This window comes from Papio anubis, chromosome 11, assembly GCF_008728515.1.
Source record: "Papio anubis isolate 15944 chromosome 11, Panubis1.0, whole genome shotgun sequence".
Taxonomy (NCBI): Eukaryota; Metazoa; Chordata; class Mammalia; order Primates; family Cercopithecidae; genus Papio; species Papio anubis.
In genome coordinates, this window is record NC_044986.1 from 83474381 (window position 1) to 83498374 (window position 23994).

Genomic DNA, 23994 nt, shown 5'->3' on the forward strand with positions numbered 1-23994 from the left:
TTGCTGCTTTCACGCTACCTCCAATGTAAGAGTTGAGTAATTATGACAGAGACCGGATGGCTCACAGAGCCTCAGACGTTTTCTATCTGACCCTTTTATTTTATTTATTTTTTTGAGACAGAGTCTTGCTCTGTCACCTAGGCTGGAGTGCAGTCATATGATCTCAGCTCACTGCAACCTCTGTTTCTCGGCTTCAGGCGATGCTCCTGCCTTAGCCTCCCAAGTAGCTGGGATTATAGGCACCTGCCACAACACCCAGCTAATTTTGGTATTTGTAGTAGAGACGAGGTTTCACCATGTTGGCCAGGTTGGTCTCGAACTCCTGACCTCGTGATCCATCCACCTTGGCCTCCCAAAGTGCTGGGATTACAGGCTTGAGCCACCATGCCTGGCCCTGCCCCTTTACATGAACAGTTTGCTGACCATTGCTCTAAGGCATCCTGTTCATTCCTGCCTTGTGGAAGTAGCAGAATGAATGTAGGTAATAGCAGGGGGAAGTGCTGAGGATGGAAACATCAGCCTCTAGAGCAGCACTGCCCCATTGAACTCTGCGGGAATGAAAACGTTCTTTATCTGCATCGACAAAGGCAGTAGCCACCAGCCACCTGGACTGCTGATCCCATTCTAGTCTGTGCTTTTTGGTGCTCTGTCGTCTTGCTGCTGACTATTCAGCCTGTCACCACAGCACAATCTTGTAGGCAGCCCAGGTTGGTCTCAGCGATCCTGGAGCTACTGACTACTTCCTTGGGTACTGTAAGATCAGATGGGGAATTACTCATATCCAGAGTCAAGATTTTTTACAGCTCCCACAGGTCAACCATTTGCCCAAGTCTGCTCTGAGAGTGACATGATGACAGACGAAGGCACTTGCTAGTTGCCCACTCCTTTCCCCTATTCATTTTATGCATCTTCCTTCTGTCCTTAGGTTATTTGCGCAAATAGTTTCTTGCTCTCGGACCCAGTGTGGGTCAGAGTCAGCATTTGTTAAATATGGTGATTTTCTTTTGGAACAACTAAATCTACTTATCAATCAGTAGGATTGATTTCAGGGGATTCAGGAGACAATAGATTTAGAAAATACACAAACTGCTATTTTGAGAGGCTTGAAAGGGAGAGAGAACTTATGTAAAAAAAAGTTCCTATGGTAACAACTTTTAATGCTGTTTTATTCAGTCTCCATGATCTATCAGATAGGTTATGTAGTAACACTAATTTTACAGATGAAGCTAAAATCTGGAAGCGATGTGGAATAATGGAACGAGTTTGGATTTTTGTATCGTGCCCTACATTTAAATCTGGCTTTCTGACATAGAGCTGTTTGATTATAGGCAAATTGTTCTACTTTAATTAGCTTTTGTTTACTTCTTTGTAGACAAGGGGTTTCAAATACCAACCTTGCAGGATTGTGATGGGGAGAGAATATGTAAAGACCTTTGTCAACTATCTGGCACTCGAAAAATGGTAGATGATAATGATGAAGATGTTGTAAAGAATGAATGACTTGGCCAGGTAATGGAGCTTCCAGTATGGAGAGCCAAGGCTTTAAACACACCTGCCTGACTCCACGGTCCATGCTGTCAATTCTCCAGTGTAAACGGTTTTTACTCAGTAAGTCTCCATCACAGGCCCTATTCTAGGCTCAGGAAGGCAAAGATTATTACCATCATAACTCTGTCCCCAAAGGGCTCCAATTTATTTAGCATTAAGCATATGTAGAGTTTCAGAAGGAACCAGCGGCGAGACTGGTGAATCAAAGCTTAGTGCCTCACCATACTCCCCCAGTGTATGCTCAATAGTTCGTTGAACTGTGGAGATAAGTTGGTGGGTAGGGTCTCAGAAGAATGAGAGGACAGGAGACACAGCTTAGGTGTTTAGTTTCATATTAGACCGGCTCCTCTGAGCCAGAAGTCGAGGATGAGTGAGCCCGCACCGGGAGCAAGATGACATTCTTTGTCAGCTGAATAACCCACGTAGTGACGGAGGTTCACGGAGTTGGAAAATCTGTAGGCGGAACGAAGCAGTGGGCTCCCATGTTAGGTTGAAAGGCAGGTGTTAGCTTGAACCCAGTTACTGTTTACGCCGCAGCTCAGTAGCTTGGAAACTGGAGCAGGAGGCCTGGCTGGGCTTACCCAAAGCTGGGATTTGAGCCCAGGGTGCCTACTCCATTGCCTGGCCTACAGTCCTCAGTAACTTGTACGAGGACCACAGAAAGTTACCTGTTTTCACCCTTGTCTTCAACCAAGCACGGTAATGCCCCCATTTTCCAGATGAGGCAATTGAGGCCAGAAACATTAGGGGTCGTTGAAGCCCGAAGCGGATTTGTTCAGGGCAGGCCGGCCCAAACACACCAGGAGTGCCCCTGGCTCTGGAGAGGCCACCTACTGGACAGCATCTGCCTGTATCGCCTATGCCCAGCAAATCAGGCGCCTGGAAGAGGATCCCCGATGGGTCCGACGGAGAGCACTCCGGCAACCCCGCCGTTCCCAGCAGGCCGTGCGGCCGCCCTCAAGTCGCCCGCGTGGGCAAGAGTCAGGGGTGCGGTGTTGCTAGGAATAAAAGATCAACATCCGGGCCTTGTAACCCACAACCTCCAGGGAATGCCAAGAAGGCCCCAGCGCCCTGGCGCCTCTGCAACGGCCCACGTCCGGGTCCAGGCCCGCCCCGCCAGCGCTGATTGGAGGGTAGCGAGAGCGCCGTCCAGCGATTGGTAGGTAGTGTCACAAAAGGGGCGGGGCGCGGCAGTCGCGGAGCGTTGTCGGTCAGTGCCTTACGTGGAGTCGCTCGTGGGGTCGCTGGGCCCTGTCGACCTGTGGGCGGACGAGCTAGCCAGCGGACAAGACTGCGGGTGAGGCTGAGCTAGCAAGCGGCCGGCAGGGGGGGCGCCCGTTCTGCGAGCCGCTGAGCCCAGCCGCGCTGCCGCCGCCGGCCGTAGTAGGGCCGGAATGGCGCAAGGCCGGAGTGGTGTTGCCGCTCGGCGCCTGGCTGCCGGGTAGCGTCCCGTCCCCGCCCCTCGCCTTGCGGCCTGACGCCGGCCGCTGCTGCCCGGGGACCGGAGCGGCGGGTCGCCTTTGCCCAGGACCCACGCTCTGGCGTTTGTTCCTTTGGGCGTGACGCCAGCTTCAACGGGTACCCGGCTTTCCCGACGGGTGCTGATCTCCGAGTCGCTGTTGTCACGCGGTCTGCTGTGCTCCAGATTCAGGCCCGTGGGTCTGGGGAGCCCGGATTGGTCTTGGAGGAGCAACGGCTGCGCAGGTGACTCGGTGGCCTCAAGTGTGTAGGTATCAGGGTGGCGCGAGGAGATGCTGGCTGAAATATATCCCAATTCCGCTTGCAGATAAACTCCGTACTTGAGCTTAGGCTACAGACAAATTAGGCGGTTGATGTGGTTCTGTACCTCGTATTTAGAACTTTAGGGATGTTTTCACATATCAGTAAAGGAAGATCTGTGTCACAGTTTTAATGGCAGCTTCATATTCTGGATATCTTTATGTTTGGGAAAATGTTTCAAAGGTGATGCTCTTCTGTAGCTAAGCTTTAGAGCAGAGGATGGAGCAAATTCTGAGTTACTGAAATTACGTATTCAGCGCTATTGCCTGTTTACTTTTAACTTCCGTTTCATCTTTGGAGTTGTGTTTTTGGAACTTTTTCAGAAGAGATGAGAGAAATGCTTTGGGAATTGATTTTTTCTTTCCTTCTTCTTTTTTTTTTTAAGTTCTAGGGTACATGTGCACAGCGTGCAGATTTGTTACATAGGTATACATGTGCCATGTTGGTTTTCTGCACCGATTACCTCATCGTTTACATTGGGTATTTCTCCTAATGCTGTCCCTCCCACAGTCCACCTCCCCAGACAGGCCGGTGTGTGATGTTCCCCTCCCTGTGTCCAAGTGTTCTCGTTGTTCAGTTCCCACCTCTGAGTGAGAACATGCAGTGTTTGGTTTTCTGTCCTTGTCATAGTTTGCTGAGAATGATTGTTTCCAGCTTCATTCATGTCCCTGCAAAGGACATGAATTCATCCTTTTTTTATGGCTGCATAGTATTCCATGGTGTATATGTGCCACATTTTCTTAATCCAGTCTATCACTGATGGACATTTGGGTTGGTTCCAAATCTTTGCTATTGTGAATAGTGCCGCAATAAACATACGTGTGCATGTGTCTTTATAGTGGCATGATTTATAATCCTTTGGGTATATACCCAGTAATGGGATGGCTGGGTCAAATGGTATTTCTAGTTCTGGATCCTTGAGGAATCGCCACATTGTCTTCCACAATGGTCGAACTAATCTACAGTCCCACCAACAGTGTAAAAGTGTTCCTATTTCTCCACATCCTCTCCAGCATCTGTTGTTTCCTGACTTTTTAATGATCGCCATTCTAACTGGTGTGAGATTGTATCTCATTGTGGCTTTAATTTGCATTTCTCTGATTGCCAGTGATGATGAGCATTTTTTCATGTGTCTGTTGGCTGCATAAATGTCTTCTTTTGAGAAGTGTCTGTTCATGTCCTTTGCCCACTTTTTGATGTGGTTGTTTATTTTTTTCTTGAAAATTTAAGTTCTTTGTAGATTCTGGATATTAGCCCTTTGTCAGCTGAATAGATTGCAAAAATTTTCTCCCATTCTGTAGGTTGCCTGTTCACTCTGATGGTAGTTCCTTTTGCTGTGCAGAAGCTCTTTAGTTTAATTAGATCCCATTTGTCTCTTTTGGCTTTTGTTGCCATTGCTTTTGGTGTTTTAGTCATGAAGTCCTTGCCCATGCACATGTCCTGAATGGTATTACCTAGGTTTTCTTCTAGGGTTTTTAGGGTTTCAGGTCTAACATTTAAGTCTTTAATCAATCTTGAATTAATTTTCGTATAAAGTGTAAGGAAGGGATCCAGTTTCAGCTTTCTGCATATGACTAGCCAGTTTTGCCAGCACCATGTATTAAATAGGGAATCCTTTCCCCGTTTCTTGTTTTTGTCAGGTTTGTCAAAGATGGTTGTAGGCTGAGTGCGGTGGCTCATGCCTGTAATCCCAGCACTTTGGGAGGCCAAGGCAGGCAGATCATCTGAAGTTGGGAGTTCGAGACCAGCCTAACCAACATGGAGAAACCCCATCTCTACTAAAAATACAAAAAAATTAGCCAGGCATGGTGGCACATGCCTGTAATCCCAGCTACTAGGGAGGCTGAGGCCGGAGAATCGCTTGAACCTGGGAGGCCGAGGTTGTGGTGAGCCAAGATCACAACATTGCACTTCAGCCTGGGCAACAAAAGCGAAACTCAATCTCAAAAAAAAAAAAAAAAAATCAGTTGGTTGTGATTTTTGCACATTGATTTTGTATCCTGAGACTTTGCTAAAGTTGCTTATCAGCCTAAGGAGATTTTGGGCTGAGGCGATGGGGTTTTCTAAATATACAACCATGTCATCTGCAAACAGGGACAATTTGACTTCCTCTTTTCCTAATTGAATACCCTTTATTTCTTTCTCTTGCCTGATTGCCCTGGTCAGAACTTGCAACACTGTGTTGAATAGGAGTGGTGAGAGAGGGCATCCCTGTCTTGTGCCGGTTTTCAAAGGGAGTGCTTCCAGTTTTTGCCCATTCAATATGATTTTGGCTGTGGTTTTGTCATAAATAGCTCTTACTATTTTGAGATACGTTCCATCAATACCTAGTTTATTAAGAGTTTTTAGCATGAACGGCTGTTGGATTTTGTCGAAGGTCTTTTCTGCATCTATTAAGATAATCGTGGTTTTTGTCGTTGGTTCTCTTTGTGTGATGGATTATGTTTATTGATTTGCGTATGTTGAACCAGCTTTGCATCCCAGGGATGAAGCCGACTTGATCGTAGTGGATAAACTTTTTGATGTGCTGCTGGATTCGGTTTGCCAGTATTTTATTGAGGATTTTCGCATCGATGTTCATCAGGGATATTGGTCTAAAATTGTCTTTTTTTGTTGTGTCTCTGCCAGGCTTTAGTATCAGGATGATGCTGGCCTCATAAAATGAGTTAGGGAGGATTCCCTCTTTTTCTGTTGATTGAAATAGTTTCAGAAGGAATGGTACCAGCTCCTCTTTGTACCTTTGGTAGAATTTGGCTGTGAATCCATCTGGTCCTGGACTTTTTTTGTTGGTAGGCTGTTAGTTATTGCCCTCAATTTCAGAGCCTGTTATTGGTCTCTTCAAAGATTCCACTTCTCCTGGTTTAGTCTTGGGAGGGTGTATGTGTCCAGGAATTTATCCATTTCTTCTAGATTTTCTAGTTTATTTGTGTGGAGATGTTTATAGTAGTCTCTGATGGTAGTTTGTATTTCTGTGGGATTGGTGGTGATACCCCCTTTATCTTTTTTTATTGAGTCTATTTGATTCTTCTCTCTTTTCTTATTAGTCTTGCTAGTGGTCTATCAATTTTGTTGATCTTTTCAAAAAACTGGCTCCTGGATTCATTGATTTTTTGAAGGGTTTTTTGTGTCTCTGTATCCTTCAGTTCTGCTCTGATCTTATTTATTTCTTGCCTCCTACCAGCTTTTGAATGTGTTTGCTCTTGCTTCTCTAGTTCTTTTAATTCTGATGTTACGGTGTCGATTTTAGATTTTTCCTGCTTTCTCTTGTGGGCATTTAGTGCTATAAATTTCCCTCTACACACTGCTTTAAATGTGTCCTACATATTATGGTATGTTGTGTCTTTGTTCTCATTGGTTTCAAAGAACATCTTTATTTCTGCCTTTGTTTCGTTATTTACACAGTAGTCATTCAGGAGCAGGTTGTTCAGTTTCCATGTAGTTGTGCAGTTTTGAGTTTCTTAATCCTGAGTTCTAATTTGATTGCACTGTGGTCTGAGAGACAGTTTATTATAATTTCTGTTCTTTTACATTTGCTAAGGAGTGCTTTACTTCCAACTATGTGGTCAGCCTTGGAATAAGTGCCATCTGGTGCTGAGAAGAATGTATATTCTGTTGATTTGGGGTGGAGAGTTCTGTAGATGTCTATTAGGTCTCCTTGGTGCAGAGTTCAAGTCTTGGATATCCTTGTTAATCTTCTGTCTTATTGATCTGTCTAATGCCAACAGTGGGGTGTTAAAGTCTCCCATTATTATTATGTGGGAGTCTAAGTCTCTTTGTACGTCTCTAAGGACTTGCTTTATGAATCTGGGTGCTCCTGTATTGGATGCATATATAGTTAGGATAGTTAGCTCTTCTTGTTGAATTGATCCCTTTACCATTATGCAATGGCCTTCTTTGTCTCTTATGATCTTTGTTGGTTTAAAGTCTGTTTTTATGAGAGACTAGGATTGCAAACCCTGCCTTTTTTGCTTTCTATTTGCTTGGTAGATCTTCTTCCATCCCTTTATTTTGAGCCTTTGTGTGTCTTTGCACGTGAGATAGGTCTCCCGAATACAGCACACTGATGGGTCTTGACTCTTTATCCAATTTGCCAGTCTGTGTCTTTTAGTTGGGGCATTTAGCCCATTTACATGTAAGGTTAATACTGTTATGTGTGAATTTGATCCTGTCATTATGATGTTAGCTGATTATTTTGCCTATTAATTATTGCAGTTTCTTCATAGCATCAATGGTCTTTACCATTTGGCATGTTTTTTCAGTGTCTGGTACCAGTTGTTCCTTTCCATCTGCTTCCTTCAGGAGCTCTTGTAAGGCAGGCCTGGTGGTGACAAAATCTCTCAGCATTTGCTTGTCTGTAAATGATTTTATTTCTCCTTCACTTATGAAGCTTAGTTTGGCTGGATATGAAATTCTGAGTTGAAAAATCTTTTCTTTAAGAATGTTGAATATTGGCCCCCACTCTCTTCTGGTTTGAAGTTTCTGCTGAGAGATCCACTGTTAGTCTGATGGGCTTCCCTTTGTGGGTAACCCAACCTTTCTCTCTGACTGCCCTTAACATTTTTTCCTTCATTTCAGCCTTGGTGAATCTGACAATTATGTGTCTGGGGGTTGCTGTTCTTGAGGAGTATCTTTGTGGTGTTCTCTTTATTTCCTGAATTTGAATTATGGCCTGCCCTGCTAGTTTGGGGAAGTTCTCCTGGATAATATACTGAAGAGTGTTTTCCAATTTATTTTCATTCTCCCCGTCACTTTTAGGTATACCAATCAAATGTAGATTTGGTCTTTTCACATAGTCCCATATTTGTTGGAGGCTTTGTTCATTTCTTTTTACTTTTTTTCCCTAAACTTCTCTTCTTGCTTTATTTGATTCATTTGATCTTCAATCACTGATACCCTTTCTTCCACTTGATCGAATTGGCTATTGAAGCTTGTGCATATGTCACATAGTTCTCGTGCCATGGTTTTCAGCTCCATCAGGTCATTTAAGGTCTTCTCTACACTGTTTATTCTAGTTAGCCATTCGTCTAATCTTTTTTCAAGGTTTTTAGCTTCCTTGTGATGGGTTCGAACATCCTCCTTTAGCTCAGAGAAGTTTGTTATTACCGGCCTTCTGAAGCCTACTTCTGTCATCTCATCAAAGTTAGTCTCCATCCACCTTTGTACCGTTGCTGGCGAGGAGCTGCGATCCTTTGGAGGAGAAGAGGTGCTCTGGTTTTTAGAATTTTCAGGTTTTCTGCTCTGGTTTCTCCTCATCTTTGTGGTTTTATCTACCTTTGGTTTTTGATGTTGGTGACCTACAAAAGGGGTTTTGGTGTGGATGTCCTTTTTGTTGATGTTAATGCTATTCCTTTCTGTTTGTTAGTTTTCCTTCTAACAGTCAGGTCCCTTACCTGCAGGTCTGTTGGAGTTTGTCGGAGGTCCACTCCAGACCTTGTTTGCCTGGGTATTACCAGTGGAGGCTGCAGAACTGCAAATATTGCAGAACAGCAAATATTGCTGCCTGATCCTTCCTCTGGAAGCTTTGTCCCAGAGGGGCACCTGCCTGTATGAGGTGTCAGTCGGCCCCTACTGGGAGGTGTCTTCCAGTTAGTCTACATGGCAGTCAGGGACCCACTTGAGGCGGCAGTCTGTCCGTTCTCAGAGCTCAGGCACTGTGCTGGGAGAACCATTGCTTTCTTTGAGCTGTCAGACAGGATGTTTAAGTCTACAGAAGTTTCTGCTGCCTTTTGTTCAGCTATGCCCTACCCCCAGAGGTGGAGTTTATAGAGGCAGCAAGCACTGTAGCCCTGCGGTGGGCTCTGCCCAGTTCAAGCTTCCCAGCTGCTTTGTTTACCTACTCAAGCCTCAGCAATGGCAGACACCCCCTCCCTGCTGGGCTGCTGCCTTGCAGGTCAATCGCAGACTGCTGTGCTAGCAGTGAGCAAGGCTCCATGGGCATGGGACCCACTGAGCCAGGTGCGGGATGTAATCTCCTGGTCTGCTGGTTGCTAAGACTTTGGAAAAACCACAGTATTTGAGCGGGAGTGTTGCGTTTTTCCAGGTACTGTCTGTCAACGGCTTCTCTTGGCTAGGAAAGGGAAATCCCCTGACCCCTTGCTCTTCCCAGGTGAGGTGACGCCCCACCCTGTTTTGGCTCGCCCTCTGTGGGCTGCACCCACTGTCCAACCAGTCCTAATAAGATGAACCAGGTACCTCAGTTGGAAATGCAGAAATCACCCGTTTTCTGCATTGATGACGCTGGGAGCTGCAGACCGGAGCTGTTCTATTCGGTCATCTTGGAACAAACCAGGAATTGATTTAGAAATCTTTTTGGTGTCATTACTCTTAATAGCTAGATATATAATTGTAAAAATTCTGGAAGTACTTTTTTCTCTACCTGCCCCCATTTTTTTTTTTTTTTTTGAGATAGTGTCTGTCTGTGTTGCCCAGGCTGGAGTGCAGTAGCATAATCATAGCTTGCTGCAGCTTGGATCTCCAGGGCTCCAGTGATCCTCCCACCATACCCTCCTGAATAGCTGGGACTACAGGTGTGTGCCATCATACCCAGCTAATTTTTTTTTTTTTTAATTTTGTAGAAACAAGGGTGTCGCTATGTTGCCCAGGCTGGTCTCAACCTTCTTGCCTCAAGTGATTCTCCCACCTTGGCCTCATGAATTGCTGGGATTACAGGCATGAGCCACTGTGGCCAGCTTTTTTTCTGTTTTCTTTGTTTCCTGTTCCCCTTCTTTTTTGTTTTTGTTTTTTTTTTTAGCTGTTTTTCCATCCCATCTTGAAGTCTTCATTGCCCCCTCATTTTCCAAGATCATGAGTCCCACAGTATACTCAGCTAAGCATGACCACACACCATTTCAAGAAGCCATTCATGGATCCAGCTTTTAGTACTGGCTAGGTCTTTGGCCTGCCGCAGCTTCCATTTGCTCCTTAGCTACCCTCTAGGCATTCAGTCTGGCTTAACCAGATTTCATGGCCTCATTTTGTCCTCTGCTACAGTGATTTCTACTCCTGAGGAGAGGCATAACTATTTAGAGGGAAGCATTTTTGCTTTTGGTTATCAACCTTGGTTCTTTTGGGATATTGGAAATTACCCCATTGACTGGACCCAGACTTACAGTGGAAGTTCCAGCACAATTAATGCTATTCGGGTTTGTTCTTTTTCTTCTGGCTTATAGTTACATTATCCATTCTCATTATAGATGAAGAACTTCCAAATTTGTTTGTTACCTTCTACCCTCCCCCAGCCTATTATTTTCAGGGTCTCACTATGGAAGAACATTGTGGTGAAGGAAACCCTCCAGATTCCTTGGGCAGGCATAGTCACTCATGTCTTTATTTCTGTCATGTTCATTTTGCAGTCCTGACACCTGACTTCTGTTGCTAGAGCTGCTACTATGTAGTTAGGAGTACTTTTGGCTTCGGGGATACGCACACTGGAAACTCTATAGTATACTCTTATTTGATATAGCATCAGTATGTTTTTAAGAATTCATGTTATCCAAAATTGTAAAAGCAGTTGCCTAAATGAGTGAAAGAAAGAGGATTCAGGTTAGAGAGCTCCATACAATGTCATATATAAGCAATGCAGCTTAGTATTAAGATTGCAATACTCTCCAAATCTATAGACTTGATACAATCCCTGTCAAAATCCCAGCTGACATTTTTGCAAAATGGGCATACTTAAAATTCATATGGCAATTCAAGGAACCCAGAATAGCCAACAATCTAAAAAGAGAAGAACAAATTGGAGGCTTCACACTTCCTGATTTCAGAACTTACTACAAAGTTACAGTAATTAAGATACAGTGGTACTGGCATAGGTAGATCAACAGAATAAAGAGTCTGGAAATAAAGCTTCACATTGACAATAAATTGGTTTTTAACAAGGATCCAAGAGAATTCAATTGGGAACAAATGGTTATTCTGACAAGTAATACTGGAACAACTGGTTATCCACATGCAAAAGAATAAAGTTAGACCCTACCTCACACCATACACAAAACTAAATTGAAATTAGACAATAGACCTAAATATAAGAGCTAAAACTATACAATTTTTAGAAAAATACTTAAGTCAATCTTTATTACCTTGGGTTAGGCCAAGCTTTTTAAGTATGATAAAAGAAAAATAGCCAAATTAGACTTTAACAAAATTAAAAGCTTTTGTGTTTCGAAAGATACTATCAAAAGACAACCCACAAAATGAGAGAAAATATGTGCCATTCATATATCTGTTAAGTGTTTTTATCTAGAACATGTAACATACATACATATCAATACAATATCATACAACTCAATAAAAAATCCAATTAAAAATAGACAAAATATATGAATAGGCATTTCTCCAAAGAGTGTATGCAAATGGCCAATAATCACATAAAAAAGATGTACAATATAATTAGTTTTTAAAGAAATGGAAATCACAGCCACAGCGAGATACTACTTCACACCCACTAGGATAGCTTTAATAGAAAAGAAGGAAGTATTGGCAAGGGTGTGGGGAAATTGGCACCCTCATTCATTGTTGGTGGGACTCTAAAATGATCCATACCATTTAGAAAACAATTTGGTAGTTCCACAAAGTGCTAAACATAAGAGTTACCACATAACCCAGCAAAACTACTTCAAAGAGGAAGGAAAACATATGTTTACACAAAAACTTGCAGTTGAATGTTCATCTTAGCATTATATGTAACAGCCCCAAATTGGAAACAACTCAAATGCTCATCAACTGATGGATGGATAAACAACATGAGATGTATTGCTACAAGGGACTATTATTCAATAATAAAAAGGAGTGAAGTACTGATATATCTTAGAACATGATAAACTTTGAAAACATTATGCTAAGTGAAAGAAACCAGTCACAAAAAGTCATATGTGATTCTATTTATGTGAAATGTCCAGAATAGACCAATTTGGAGATAGAAAGTAGATTAGTGGTTGCATAGGGTTGAGTGGGGGACTGGGGGAATTTGGGAGTGATGGTTACAGGGTATGGGGTTCCTTTTAGAGGTGATGAACATTTTTTAAAGCAAATGTGGTGATGGTTGCACAACTCTGTGTATATAATAAAAACCATTGAATTTTAGACTTTAAATGAGTGACTTTTATGGCATGTGAATTACATTTCAATAAAGCTTCTTTTTTTTTTTTTTTTTTTTAAAGATGGAGTCTTGCTCCATTGCTCAGGTTGGAGTGCAGTGGTGCGATCTCAGCTGACTGCAACCTCTGCCTTCTGGACTCAAGCGATTCTCCTGCCTCAGCCTCCTGAGTAGCTGGGACTACAGGCATGCACCACCATACCCGGCTAATTTTTGTATTTTTTTGGTAGAGACAGGATTTTGCCATTTTGGCCAGGCTAGTCTCGAACTCCTGACCTCAGGTGATCCGCCCACCTCAGCTTCCACTTCCAAAGTGCTGGTATTACAGGTGTGAGCCACTGCGCCCGGCTCTCAATAAAGCTATTTTTAAAAAGGCTTACTCTCCTCACCAGAAAGATGTGTATCATTTGTCTTAGTTTAAGTTCAAGGCCCTCCTGTATAGAATTTTCACAATTAATAGCAATAGCAATTTGATCATTCTTGTGCTCCTAGTTCTATACTTGTCATTTAGTTTACTACTTCTATTTGTTGGGCTTACCACTCATACTCATTAGCCATTGTATGTATGTGAGCAGAGATTGTCTAATATTTATTACCAATTTTAATGTCATCTTAATGCTGTAATATCCTCTGGAATCCGTTGATGATTTAGTGAGTACTACTTTATTTTTTTGAGACGGAGTCTTGCTCTGTCGCCCAGGCTGGGGTGCTGTGGCATGATTTCAGCTCACTGCAAGCTCTGCCTCCCAGGTTCATGGCATTCTCCTGCCTCTCCCGAGTAGCTGGGACTACAGGTGTGTGCCGCCACACCCAGCTAATTTTTTTTGTATTTTTAGTAGAGATGGGGTCTCACCGTGTTAGCCAGGATGGTCTCAATCTCCTGACCTCGTGATCCTCCCGTCTCGGCTTCCCAAAGTGCTGGGATTACAAGTGTGAGCCACAGCACCCAGCCTAGTGAGTACTACTTTTAAGCAACCTATTATGATGGTTGGCATTCCTGTTATCCAGTATGATTCAAATATACAACAGGAGTAGGCATGGTGGCTCATGCCTGTAATCCCAGCACTTTAGGAGGCCAAAGCAGGAGGATTGCTTGAGCCCAGGAGTTTGAGACCAGCCTGTGCAACATAGAGATACCCTGTCTCTACAACAAATATAAAAATTACCCAGGTATGATGGTGCATGCCTGTAGTCCCAGTTGCTTTGGAGGCTGGGTGGGAGGATCGCTTGAGCCCAGGAGGTTGAGGTTGCAGTGAGCTGTAATCATTGCCACTGCATTCCAGCTCAGGGCAACAGAGCAAGACCCTGCCTCAAAAAAAAAAAAAAAAAAAAAAATATATATATATATACACACACACACACACACACACACATATATATGTCAAATGGCTGGGCACGGTGGCTCACGCCTGTAATCCCAGCACTTTGGGAGGCCGAGGTAGGTGGATCACGAGGTCAAGAGATCGAGACCATTCTGGCCAACATGGTGAAACCTTGTTTCTACTAAAAATACAAAAATCTTCTGGGCATGGTGGTGGGTGCCTGTAATTCCAGCTACTTGGGAGGCTGAGGCAGGAGAATTGCTTGAACCCGGGAGGCGGAGGTTGCAGTGAGCCAAGATTGTGCCACTGCACTCCAACCTGGTGACAGAACAAGACTCTGTCAAAAAAAAAAAAAAAAAAAATCAAATGTACAATGGTTGTAAACTTATGCTTTGTATGGTATAGAAGACATAATTTATATGTTTTAGAAAAGGATATGAATAAATTTTTCAAAGCCTTGCAAAAATGTACTGATGTGTTTGTTGAGTTTGGTTTATACATCATTTAACAACGAAAGTATTTGTTGAGCATGTACTGTATATATAAGTAACTGTGCTGAGCTCTCGTATGATATATTTTTATAATATAAAAAATATACCTATTCTTAATAATCTTATGGTCTAGATGGGAGAGTGATTTCAGAGACAAATGTGAAAAGTTCAGGATTAGACATAGTTAAAAGCACTAAAGTGAATTCTGGGGCTGTCTGGAAGATTGATATGGACCACAGGTACATGAAAAATCTTTATGGACAAATACGACTTTCAGATAGGCTTATTAAAAAAATTCTTGTTTTTTTAGGTACAAAACTCAAAACATGAACAACAATATATATTACCAGTCTTCAAACCTGATTTGGCTAGAACTGGAATACAGTTGCCTACGACATATTTTAGAAGAACTAGAAAAATCAAAGTAATGGATAACAGAAAAGAGCCTCCATTCTTCAATGATGATAACATGGGACCATATTACTACAGACTTCATTTCTATGATACCATGGAGCTCTTCATTGAAACATTAACTGGAACATGTTTTGAGCTGAGAGTTTCACCTTTTGAAACTATTATTTCTGTGAAAGCAAAAATTCGAAGATTGGAAGGTACTCATCTTTCTTTGTTTTTAGGATATGAAAATTAAATTTGTTCAATAATATCTAGTAATTTTTAAAGTATTTTAATGGAGACAATTTCAAACATATATGATGTTAGAAAGAATAAGATACTGAACCCCCTTCTACTCCCTCTCTCCAACATTTATCAGCTTATGAACTATTTTGTTCCCGTTGCTGTGTTCACCAGATTCTTTGGAAGCAAATCCCTGGCATCATGCTGTGGTGTGAAATAGTATTTTAGAGTAACTTTCAGCAGGTTATGGTGACATGCAAATTCTGCCTTAACTATTTTATAGTTACTTTTAATGTTACTTTTTATTTTACTTTTAATGGGAAATAGTAATTATATTCCCTTCTAGGGATCTTATTTCCCTTTTTACACTGCTTTGCAACCACCCTTTTTTTTTTTTTTTTTTTTTTTAATGTGGAGGTTTTCCGAAAAGAGTTTTTGGCTTACATTTACATACATTCAAAGTTCCCTTAGCATAGCAGGGGTGCTGAATAATGTGTAACGTCTCTTTTGTGGTTTGTATATTTGCAAAAAGTGCCTAAAAGTGCACTTTTCAAAAATTAAAAATTAAAATTAGTCTTTTTCTTTTCATTTTGCAGATTTCTGCAATAAGTAATGTTTGCCATTTGTAGTTGTTAAAAATCCAGTTTTGAGTAGAAAATTAAATTGTTCCATATAACAGTAAATGGATCTTTGTTGATGAAACCAGCTGGAACTTGCTTGTAATATAAAGGTAGTGACTAGGGTTGCCCTCCAGCTGGTTTAAGTTCAGAATTATAGAAGGATGAGGAGGGTTAGGATTTTTCATTTTTGTGAGGTCAAGGATTCTGATACATGAGCTCCTGAATATTTGCTATTTCTCTAGCCCCAGGAGACATCCTACTGAAGTAAGTGGCTGGCCGAGTCCAGTGACCACATCAGCACATTCAGTAATGGCTGTTGAAGCTTTTGTCTGCCCTAAATGATTTGGTGAGGTCTAGAGTCATAATAGTCTATTTTGACTTTGTTCTGCTTTGCAATTTATATCATAGTTTAGAGGATACCTTTTTTGGAGCATGAAGATGAAATCCTCTTGTGTTGTATATTATCTCTGTATTTTAAATCTCGTTCATGAATTTTAAATAATCTCTATGCAGCAGAAGCACTTTAGAGAGAGTTCTGTTTCAATCTTTTTGTGTCAGAAGAGTCAACTTGGGTTTAGAGGAGATTAATAACTCATCCAAGGGGAAATACTTAGTTTCCACGAGTCAGAACCAGAGCCAAGTTATAGATTCCTTGTCCTCTGTAGAAGGAGACATTGTAGGGACAAAAGCAGTGGCTTTGTGGTTATTAGACAATTGAATCTAAGTTTAAATGTTTATGAACAAATACAGATATTAGGAAATTAAATAAGGTAATATGTAAAATACCCTACTGTCTTAGTCTCCTGGAGCTGTCATAACAAAATACCACAGACTGGTGGCTTAAACAACAGAAATTTATTTGTCTGAAGGCTGAATATCAGGGTACCAGCATGGACAGGTTCTGGTGGGGACTCTCCTCTAGGCTTGCCCACTGCATTTTCACTGCATCTTCACATGGCAGAGAGAGAACATAGTCTTCCTTTTTTTTTTTTTCTCTGAGACGGAGTTTTGCTCTCGCTGCCCAGGCTGGAGTGCAATGGCACAATCTCTACTCACCACAACCTCTGCCTCCTGGGTTCAAATGATTCTCCTGCCTCAGCCTCCCGAATAGCTGGGATTATAGGCATGTGCCACCACCCCCGACTAATTTTGTACTTTTAGTAGAAATGGAGTTTCACCATGTTGACCAGGCTGGTCTCGAACTCCTGACCTCAGGTGATCCACCTGCCTTGGCCTCCCAAAGTGTTGGGATTACAGGCATGAGCCACCGCACCCAGCGGAAAAATACATTTTAAGCCCTTTCTGGGTGATCTGTTTTATACCCTGGAAGACATTGGGGGTCACACAGTGTGAGTCAGACTCTCCAAGTTAGAGGGATATGGAATACGGAGGGCAGAGGTGAGGCTGCTTGGGTTTATCCTGCTGGGAAAATGATTATTCTGCCAGACTGCTTTTCCTTTAGGGGAAGTTTTTGGTAAGTTGAGTACTAGAGCCTGGTGGGGAGAGTGGGGAGGATGGAGGGGCTAGTGGAGAAAGGGCTGAAGGAGTGTGCTGCATTAGGAACAAGGAGGCTGCAGTAAGGGAGGAGCAGGGCCTGCTCAGGGACTTGCAAAGGGCCTCGAAAAAGGGGACTGGAGTGCCGAAGGCTTGCTGCCTGGCTTCAGATTACTGGCTGCCCAAATTACTTAACCTCTCTTTATCTTAGATGTCTCAGTCTAAAATGGAAGAATAATAGTATTTATCTCAAAGAGTTGTTCTCAGGATGAAATGAGTTAAAGGTGAAGTGCTTAGCAGAGCGATCCTCCTGCCTCAGCCTTCCAAAAAGCTGGGATTACAGACGTGAGCCACCATGCCCAGCCCTCTTCCTTTGTTTATGTAGATCTGAGTTTCTGACCTACATGCTGTTTTCTGTGAATAATGTCATTTAACATTTCTTGCAATATGGGTCCACTGGCAACAAATTCCACCATGCTCAGCCCTCTTGCTTTCTTTATGTAGATCTTAGTTTCTAACCTACATCATTTTTTTGGTGAATAATGTCTTTTAAGGTTTCTTGCAAAAAAACCCAGATTTTAACTTTTCTTGTTTGTCTGAAAAAGTATTTCTCCTTCATTTCTGAAGGATAATATTTCAGGGTATAGAATTCTAAGTTGGTGTTTTTTTTCTTTCAACACTAAATATTTCACTACACTCTTTTCTTATTTGCATGATTTCTGATGATAAGTCGCCTGTAGTAATTATCTTTGCTTCTCTTTAGGTAAGGTGTTTTTTTCCCTTTTCTGCCTGATTTAAGGATTTTGTCTTTGTCTTTGCTTTTCTACAGTTTGATATAATACGTTGAAGGTGTAGATTTTTTGGTAGTTATTGTGTTTGGTATTCTCTGAGCTTCTTGGATCTGCGGTTTGGTATGTTTCATTAATTTTGGAAAATCGGGCCATTATTTAAGTATTTCTTCTGTCTCATTTTTTCTTCTGATATTCTAGTAGCACCTTTTGAAATTGCTACAACTTTTGAAATTGTCCCACAGTTAATAGATGTTGTTTTTGTGTGTTCTTTTTTCTCTTAACAGTTCGTTTTGCCAAGTTTATTTTCTTTTCTTTGTTTCTTTTATGTATTTATTTTGAGATGGGATTTCACTATGTTGGCCAGGCTGGACTCAAACTCCTAGACTCAAAATAATCCTTGTGCCTCAGCCTTTCAAGTAGTTGGGACTACGGGTGCATACCACTGTGCCTCTCCTAGGAAGTTTCTGTTGCCATTTTTCAAACTTCCCGATTCTTTTCTCACCACATCCAGTCTGCAGATGACCAATCAAAGGCATTCTTTATTTCTGTTAGTGTTTTTATTTTTAACATCTACTTTTTATCCTTAAAGTTTCCATCTCTGCTTGTATTATCAATCTGTTATTTCATGTTGTATACTTTTCCATTAGATTTCTTAGCATATTAATCTTAGCTGTTTTAATTTCCCTGTCTGATAATTTCAAGATCTCTGCCATATCTGAGTCTATTTCTGATGCTAGTTTTCTCTTTTCAGACTGTGTGTTTTCATGTCTTTTAGCATGCTTTGTAATTTTTAGTTGAAAACCAGATATATCAGGTAATAGGAATTGAGGTAAATAGGACATTAGAGTGATGTTTTATCTTCAACTGGCTAGAAATTGGGCTGTGTTTAATGTTTGCTGTAGTTGCAAGTGCTAGAGGCTTCAAATTCCTCTCATTTTCTTGTTTTGTCTCCCCTGATGCCTTTGAGTTTCCCTGAAGACTCCTCCTTAGAGTTTGTGTCTTACAATTCTTTCAGTTGTAATCCACTGTTGTTTTACTGGAGCCTTGTTAGTGTGGTGGTGAGATATTGGGAAGAGGGGGAACATTCTGTAATCTTACGATTAAATCTTTCAGTGGGTCTGTGCCTCTGGGCTGGGACCTTCAAAGTGTGTCTTAGCTTCTCTTCTCCCTCAGCTTCTAGTAGTTCAAGTGAGGTAGGGAGGCTAGACGGGCCTGGTGTACTGGCCCTCAGTAATTTCCCAGTCTCATGCTGGTCCACACTCAGCCTCTATGAATTCATCAAAATTACCATGTAAGTGTTCCTTCCAATTCATGACTTTGGAGGCTTCTGCTTCACATAAACGGATCTTGACTCTGACTCTCTGGGTTTGCCTATCTCAACAGATTTTGTTATAGTGGTTTACCTTACTACCTAATTTCTCTGATGGCACCAGGAAAAGTTGTTGGTTTTCAGTTTGTTCAGCTTTTTTTCTTGTAAGGAGTGGTGAATTAAAAGTTCTCCACATATCAGAGCTGAAACTAGGAGTCTCAACTTCTTAAAAACTTAACCATTTATTTTAAAATTCCAATAACTGTGTTAGCTATATCCTATAAGTTTTTGGTAAGTTGAATGTCAGTGTTATTAAATTCCAAGTACTTGTTTTGCTAAAAATATTTTTTTGTTTAAAAAATTGTAGTAGTTACTTAAGGGCTTTGTAATCACAGCAATATATATGATTAGATAGCTTCGATCATTTTTTGTAGTTTATACACATTGTTAATTTGCTAACTAATAATACTGAGCATGTTTTCATTTGTCTCCAGATTCTAACAAACCATTTTTTAGGAAGATATAATTTACATATCATACAATTTACACATTGTATTAGTTTGCTAGGGCTGTCATAGCAAAGTATCACAAACTGGGTGACTTAAACAACAGAAAGTTACAGTTTTGGAGGCTGAAAATACGAAATTTAGCTGGTGAGTGTCAGGTCCTTCTGAGGGCTGTAGAATCTGTCATATGCCTCTCACCCAGCTCCTAGGGATTTGCTTTCAATCTTTCTAGTTCATTGGCTTATTCAAGGCATCACCCTGGTCTTCTTACATGATAATCTCCTTGTATCTGTGTGTATCTGCCTCCAAATTTCTCGTTTTTATGTGGATACCAGTCATATTGGATTAGGGCCCTCCCTAGTTACCTCACTTTAACTTGAATACATATGTCAAGATTCTATCTTCAAATTAAGGTCACATTCTGAGGTATAAGGGGCTTAGACTTCAACATAAGAATTTTGAAGGGACACAGTTCGACCCATAACAAGTATATCGTTCTGTTGGTGTTGGCAGACATTTACTATCATACTGTCACCACCACAATCAAGATATAGAACAGTTCCATCACCCATCAGAATTCTTCTGTACCTTTTGTGGTCAATCCATTCCTCTATTCCAAGCCCCTGTCGTACTCACTGATCTGTTTCTGTTCCTGTAATTTTGCCTTTTTTAGAATTTTATATAAATGAAATCATATACTTTATAGTCTCTTTAAGTCTGGTTGTTTTTCATTTATGCATAATACATTTGAGACTTATCATATTGTTACATGTATCAGTAGTTCATTCTGTTTATGGCTGAGTAATATTCTGTTATAAGGAAGTACCATAGTTATTCATTCCCAAGTTAAGGGACATCTGGGTGGTTTTTAGTGATTACAAATAAAGTCATATAAATTTTCACATACACATTTTTATGGAAGCATAGGTTTTTATTTCACTTGGGTGAATACTTAAGAGCGGAATTGCTGAATTGCATAGGAAGTATATATTAACTTTATAAAACTGCTAAATTATTTTCCAGAGCAGCTGTTACCATTTTGTGTTTGTATGAGTAATACGTAAAAGTTCTGGTTGCTCTGTATCCTTATCAGCACTTAATAATATTGTCTGGGTTCTTTTAGTTTCAGTTTTTGTTTCATTTTTGCTATTATAATATGAATTGGCAATATTTCACTGTGGTTTTAATTTACAGTTTCGTAATGACTGATGATGTTATGCATCTTTTAATCTGCTTGTCATCTGTCTTAATAAGTTCAGGCTGAGAGGCTGAGCCAGGTGGATCACTCATGTCCTGGAGTTCAAGACCAGTCTGAGCAACATTGTGAAACTGTCTCTACTAAAAATACAGAAATTATCTGGGCGTGGTGGCATGCGCCTGGAGTCCCAGCTGCTCAGGAGGCTGAAGTGGGAGGATCACTTGAGCTCAGGAGGTGGAGGTTGCAGTGAACTAAAATTGCACCATTACACTCCAGCCTGGGCAACAGATGAGACCCTGTCTCAAAAAAAAAAAAAAAAAAAAAAAGTTCAGGTTGCTGTCACAGAATACCATAGATTGGATGGCTTAAACAACAGAATTTAATTTCTCACAGTTCTGGAGCTGGGAAGTCCAAGATTACCCACAGGTCTAGGATCTGGTGAGGGTACTCTTTCTGGTTTGCAGACAGCTGTTTTCTTTCTATATCCTCTCATGATAAAGAGAGAGAGAGAGAGGGAGATCATCTCTCTTCTAAGGACACTAGTCCCATTCTTGAGGACCCTACCCTCATGACCTAATTACCTCCAAAGACCCCCAACCTTACCTCTGATACCATTATATTGGGTATTTAGGCTTCAGCATATGAATTTGAGTGGGTGAATACAAACACTCAGTCTGTTGCATCATCTGTATCTTTTCTGGTGAAGTGTCTATTCAAATTTTTGTTGTTTTCTTGTTACTATGTTTTGAGTTCTAATGCTTTTAACTTTTCCATTACAGATTTTTGTTTGTTTGTTTTTGTTTTTGAGACAGGTTCTCACTTTGTTACGCAGCCTGGAGTGCAGTGGCACAATGACAGCTCACTGCAGCTTTGAGCTCTCAGAGACAGGGTTTCACCATATTGGCCAGGCCGGTCTCAAACTCCTGACCTTGTGATCTGCCCACCTCAGCCTCCCAAAGTGCTGAGATTACAGGCGTGAGGCGTGAGCCACCTCACCTGGCCAATTCCCTCTTTTTCAATCTTTTGGAATAGTTTGAGTAGGATTGGTACCAATTCTTTTCTTTTGATTTTTTTTGAAACGGAGCCTTGCTCTGTCACCCAGCCTGGAGTGCAGTGGTACGATCTCGGCTCACTGCAACCTCTGCCTCCCGGGTTCAAGCAATTCTCCTGCCTCAGCCTCCCAAGTAGCTGGGACTACAGGTGCGTGAACCACACCCAGCTAATTTTTTGTATTTTTAGTAGAGATGGGGTTTCACTGTGTTAGCCAGGATGGTCTTGATCTCCTGACCTCGTGATCCACCCATCTTGGCCTCCCAAAGTGCTGGGATTACAGGCATGAGCCTCCGAGCCTGGCCAGTACCAATTCTTTTTTTTTTTTTTTTTTTTTTTTTGAGATGGAGTCTGGCTCTGTCGCCCAGGCTGGAGTGCAGTGGCCCGATCTCAGCTCACTGCAAGCTCCGCCTCCCGGGTTTACGCCATTCTCCTGCCTCAGCCTCCCAAGTAGCTGGGACTACAGGCGCCCGCCACCTCGCCTGGCTAGTTTTTTTGTATTTTTTAGTAGAGACGGGGTTTCACCGTGTTCGCCAGGATGGTCTCAATCCCCTGTCCTCGTGATCCGCCCGTCTCGGCCTCCCAAAGTGCTGGGATTACAGGCTTGAGCCACCGCGCCCGGCCTGTACCAATTCTTTGAATGTCTGGTAGAATTAGTCTGTGAATCCATCTAGCCCTGGGCTTTTTTTTTGTTGGCAATTTAAAAATTACTGATTCATTGTCACTGCTTGTTATTGGTTCAGGATTTCTATTTCTTCCTTACTTAAGGTAGGAGGATTGTATGTTTCTAGGAGTTTATCCATTTCATCTAGATTGTCTAGGTTGTGTGCATAAAGGTATTTGTAGTAGTCTTGAATGATCTTCTGTATTTCTGTGGTGTAAGTTGTAATGTCTCCATTTTTATTTCTCAGTGAGTTTATTTGCATCTTCTGTTTTCTTTTCTTGATTGATATAGCTAATGGCCTGTGGATTTTGTTTATATTTTCAAAGAACCAACCTTTTGTTTATTGATCTTTAGCATTTTTTTGTTTCAATTCAATTTAGTTCTGCTCTGATCTTTATTTCTTTTCTCCTGCTAGCTGTGGGTTTGGTTCGTTCTTGTTTCTTTAGTTCCTTGAGGTGTGATGTTACACATCAAACTGTGATGTCAGTTTGTGACTTTTCAGACTTTTTGATGTAGGCATTTAGCACTATAAACTTGCCTCTTAGCACTGCTTTTGCTGTATCTCAGAGGTTTAGATAACTTGTATCACTATTATCATTCCTTTGGAAGAATTTCTAAATCTCCATTTTGATTTCAAAATGTTAACCCAAAAATCGTTCAGTAGCAGATTGTTTAATTTCTGTGTATTTGGAGTTGATTTCTAATTTTATTCCACTGTGGTCTGGGGGGATACTTGACAGAATTTTGATTTTTAAAAATTTTTTGAGACTTTTTTGTGCCCTCTCATATGATCTTGGAGTTTCATGTGCTGATGAGAGAATGTATATTTTTCAGTTCTTTGGTCGAATGTTCTGTAAGTATCTGTTAGGTCTATTTGTTCTAGAGTGCAGTTTAAGTCCATTGTTTCTTTGTTGACTTTCTGTCTTGATGACCTGTCTAGTGCTGTCAGTGGAGTGTTAAAGTCCCCCACTATTGTGTTGTTGTCTATCTCTTTTCTTAGTAGTAATTGTTTTATGAATCTGGGAGCTCAGGAGTTAGGTGCATATATATTTAGGATTGTAATATCTTCTTGTTGGACTGATCCTTTTATCATTATGTAATGACCTTCTTTGTCTTTTTTTTTTTTTAATGTTGTTGCTTTAAAGTCTGTTTTATATGATATAAGAATAGCTATTCCTGTTTGCTTTTGATTTCCATTTTAGGCCTTAAATATTAAACTCTTCAGGCCTGATTCATGATATCTTTTTTTTTTTTTTTTTTGAGATGGAGTCTCACTCTGTTGCCAGGCTGGAGTGCAGTGGTGCAATCTCGGCTCACTGCAACCTCCACCTCACAGGTTCAAGTGATTCTCCTGCCTCAGCCTCCCGAGTAGCTGCGACTATAGGCGCCTGCCATCATGCCTGGCTAGTTTTTGTATTTTTAGTAGAGATGGGGTTTCACCATGTTGGCCAAGATGGTCTCAATCTCTTGACCTCGTAATCTGCCTGCC

At 41.4% G+C, this 23994-nt stretch overlaps 1 protein-coding gene and 1 long non-coding RNA gene across 15 annotated transcripts in view; one reads left to right on the top strand and one right to left on the bottom strand.

The window, feature by feature from the left end:
• Nucleotides 1-1666: 1666 nt before the first annotated feature.
• On the bottom strand, nucleotides 1667-2449 carry LOC116269530. The gene is made up of 2 exons (XR_004177149.1): nucleotides 2217-2449; nucleotides 1667-2001 (listed from the first exon to the last, which is right to left on the bottom strand). It is a non-coding gene; the product is annotated as an uncharacterized LOC116269530 (long non-coding RNA).
• Nucleotides 2450-2608: 159 nt separating this feature from the next.
• The window catches only part of ZFAND4 (zinc finger AN1-type containing 4), a 57911-nt gene continuing 36525 nt past the window's right edge, over nucleotides 2609-23994 (top strand). For 5 of the 14 annotated variants that reach the window (XR_651542.4, XM_009214351.4, XM_009214348.4 and 2 more), the window contains exons 1-2: nucleotides 2799-3274; nucleotides 14548-14848. Coding sequence is in view for 7 of the 14 variants with exons in the window: in XM_009214348.4 (XP_009212612.1) it covers nucleotides 14665-14848 (184 nt within the window). In the remaining 7 variants the exon portion in view is untranslated. The other 9 variants (XM_009214344.4, XM_009214353.4, XM_021943217.1 and 6 more) reach the window with 8 other exon arrangements.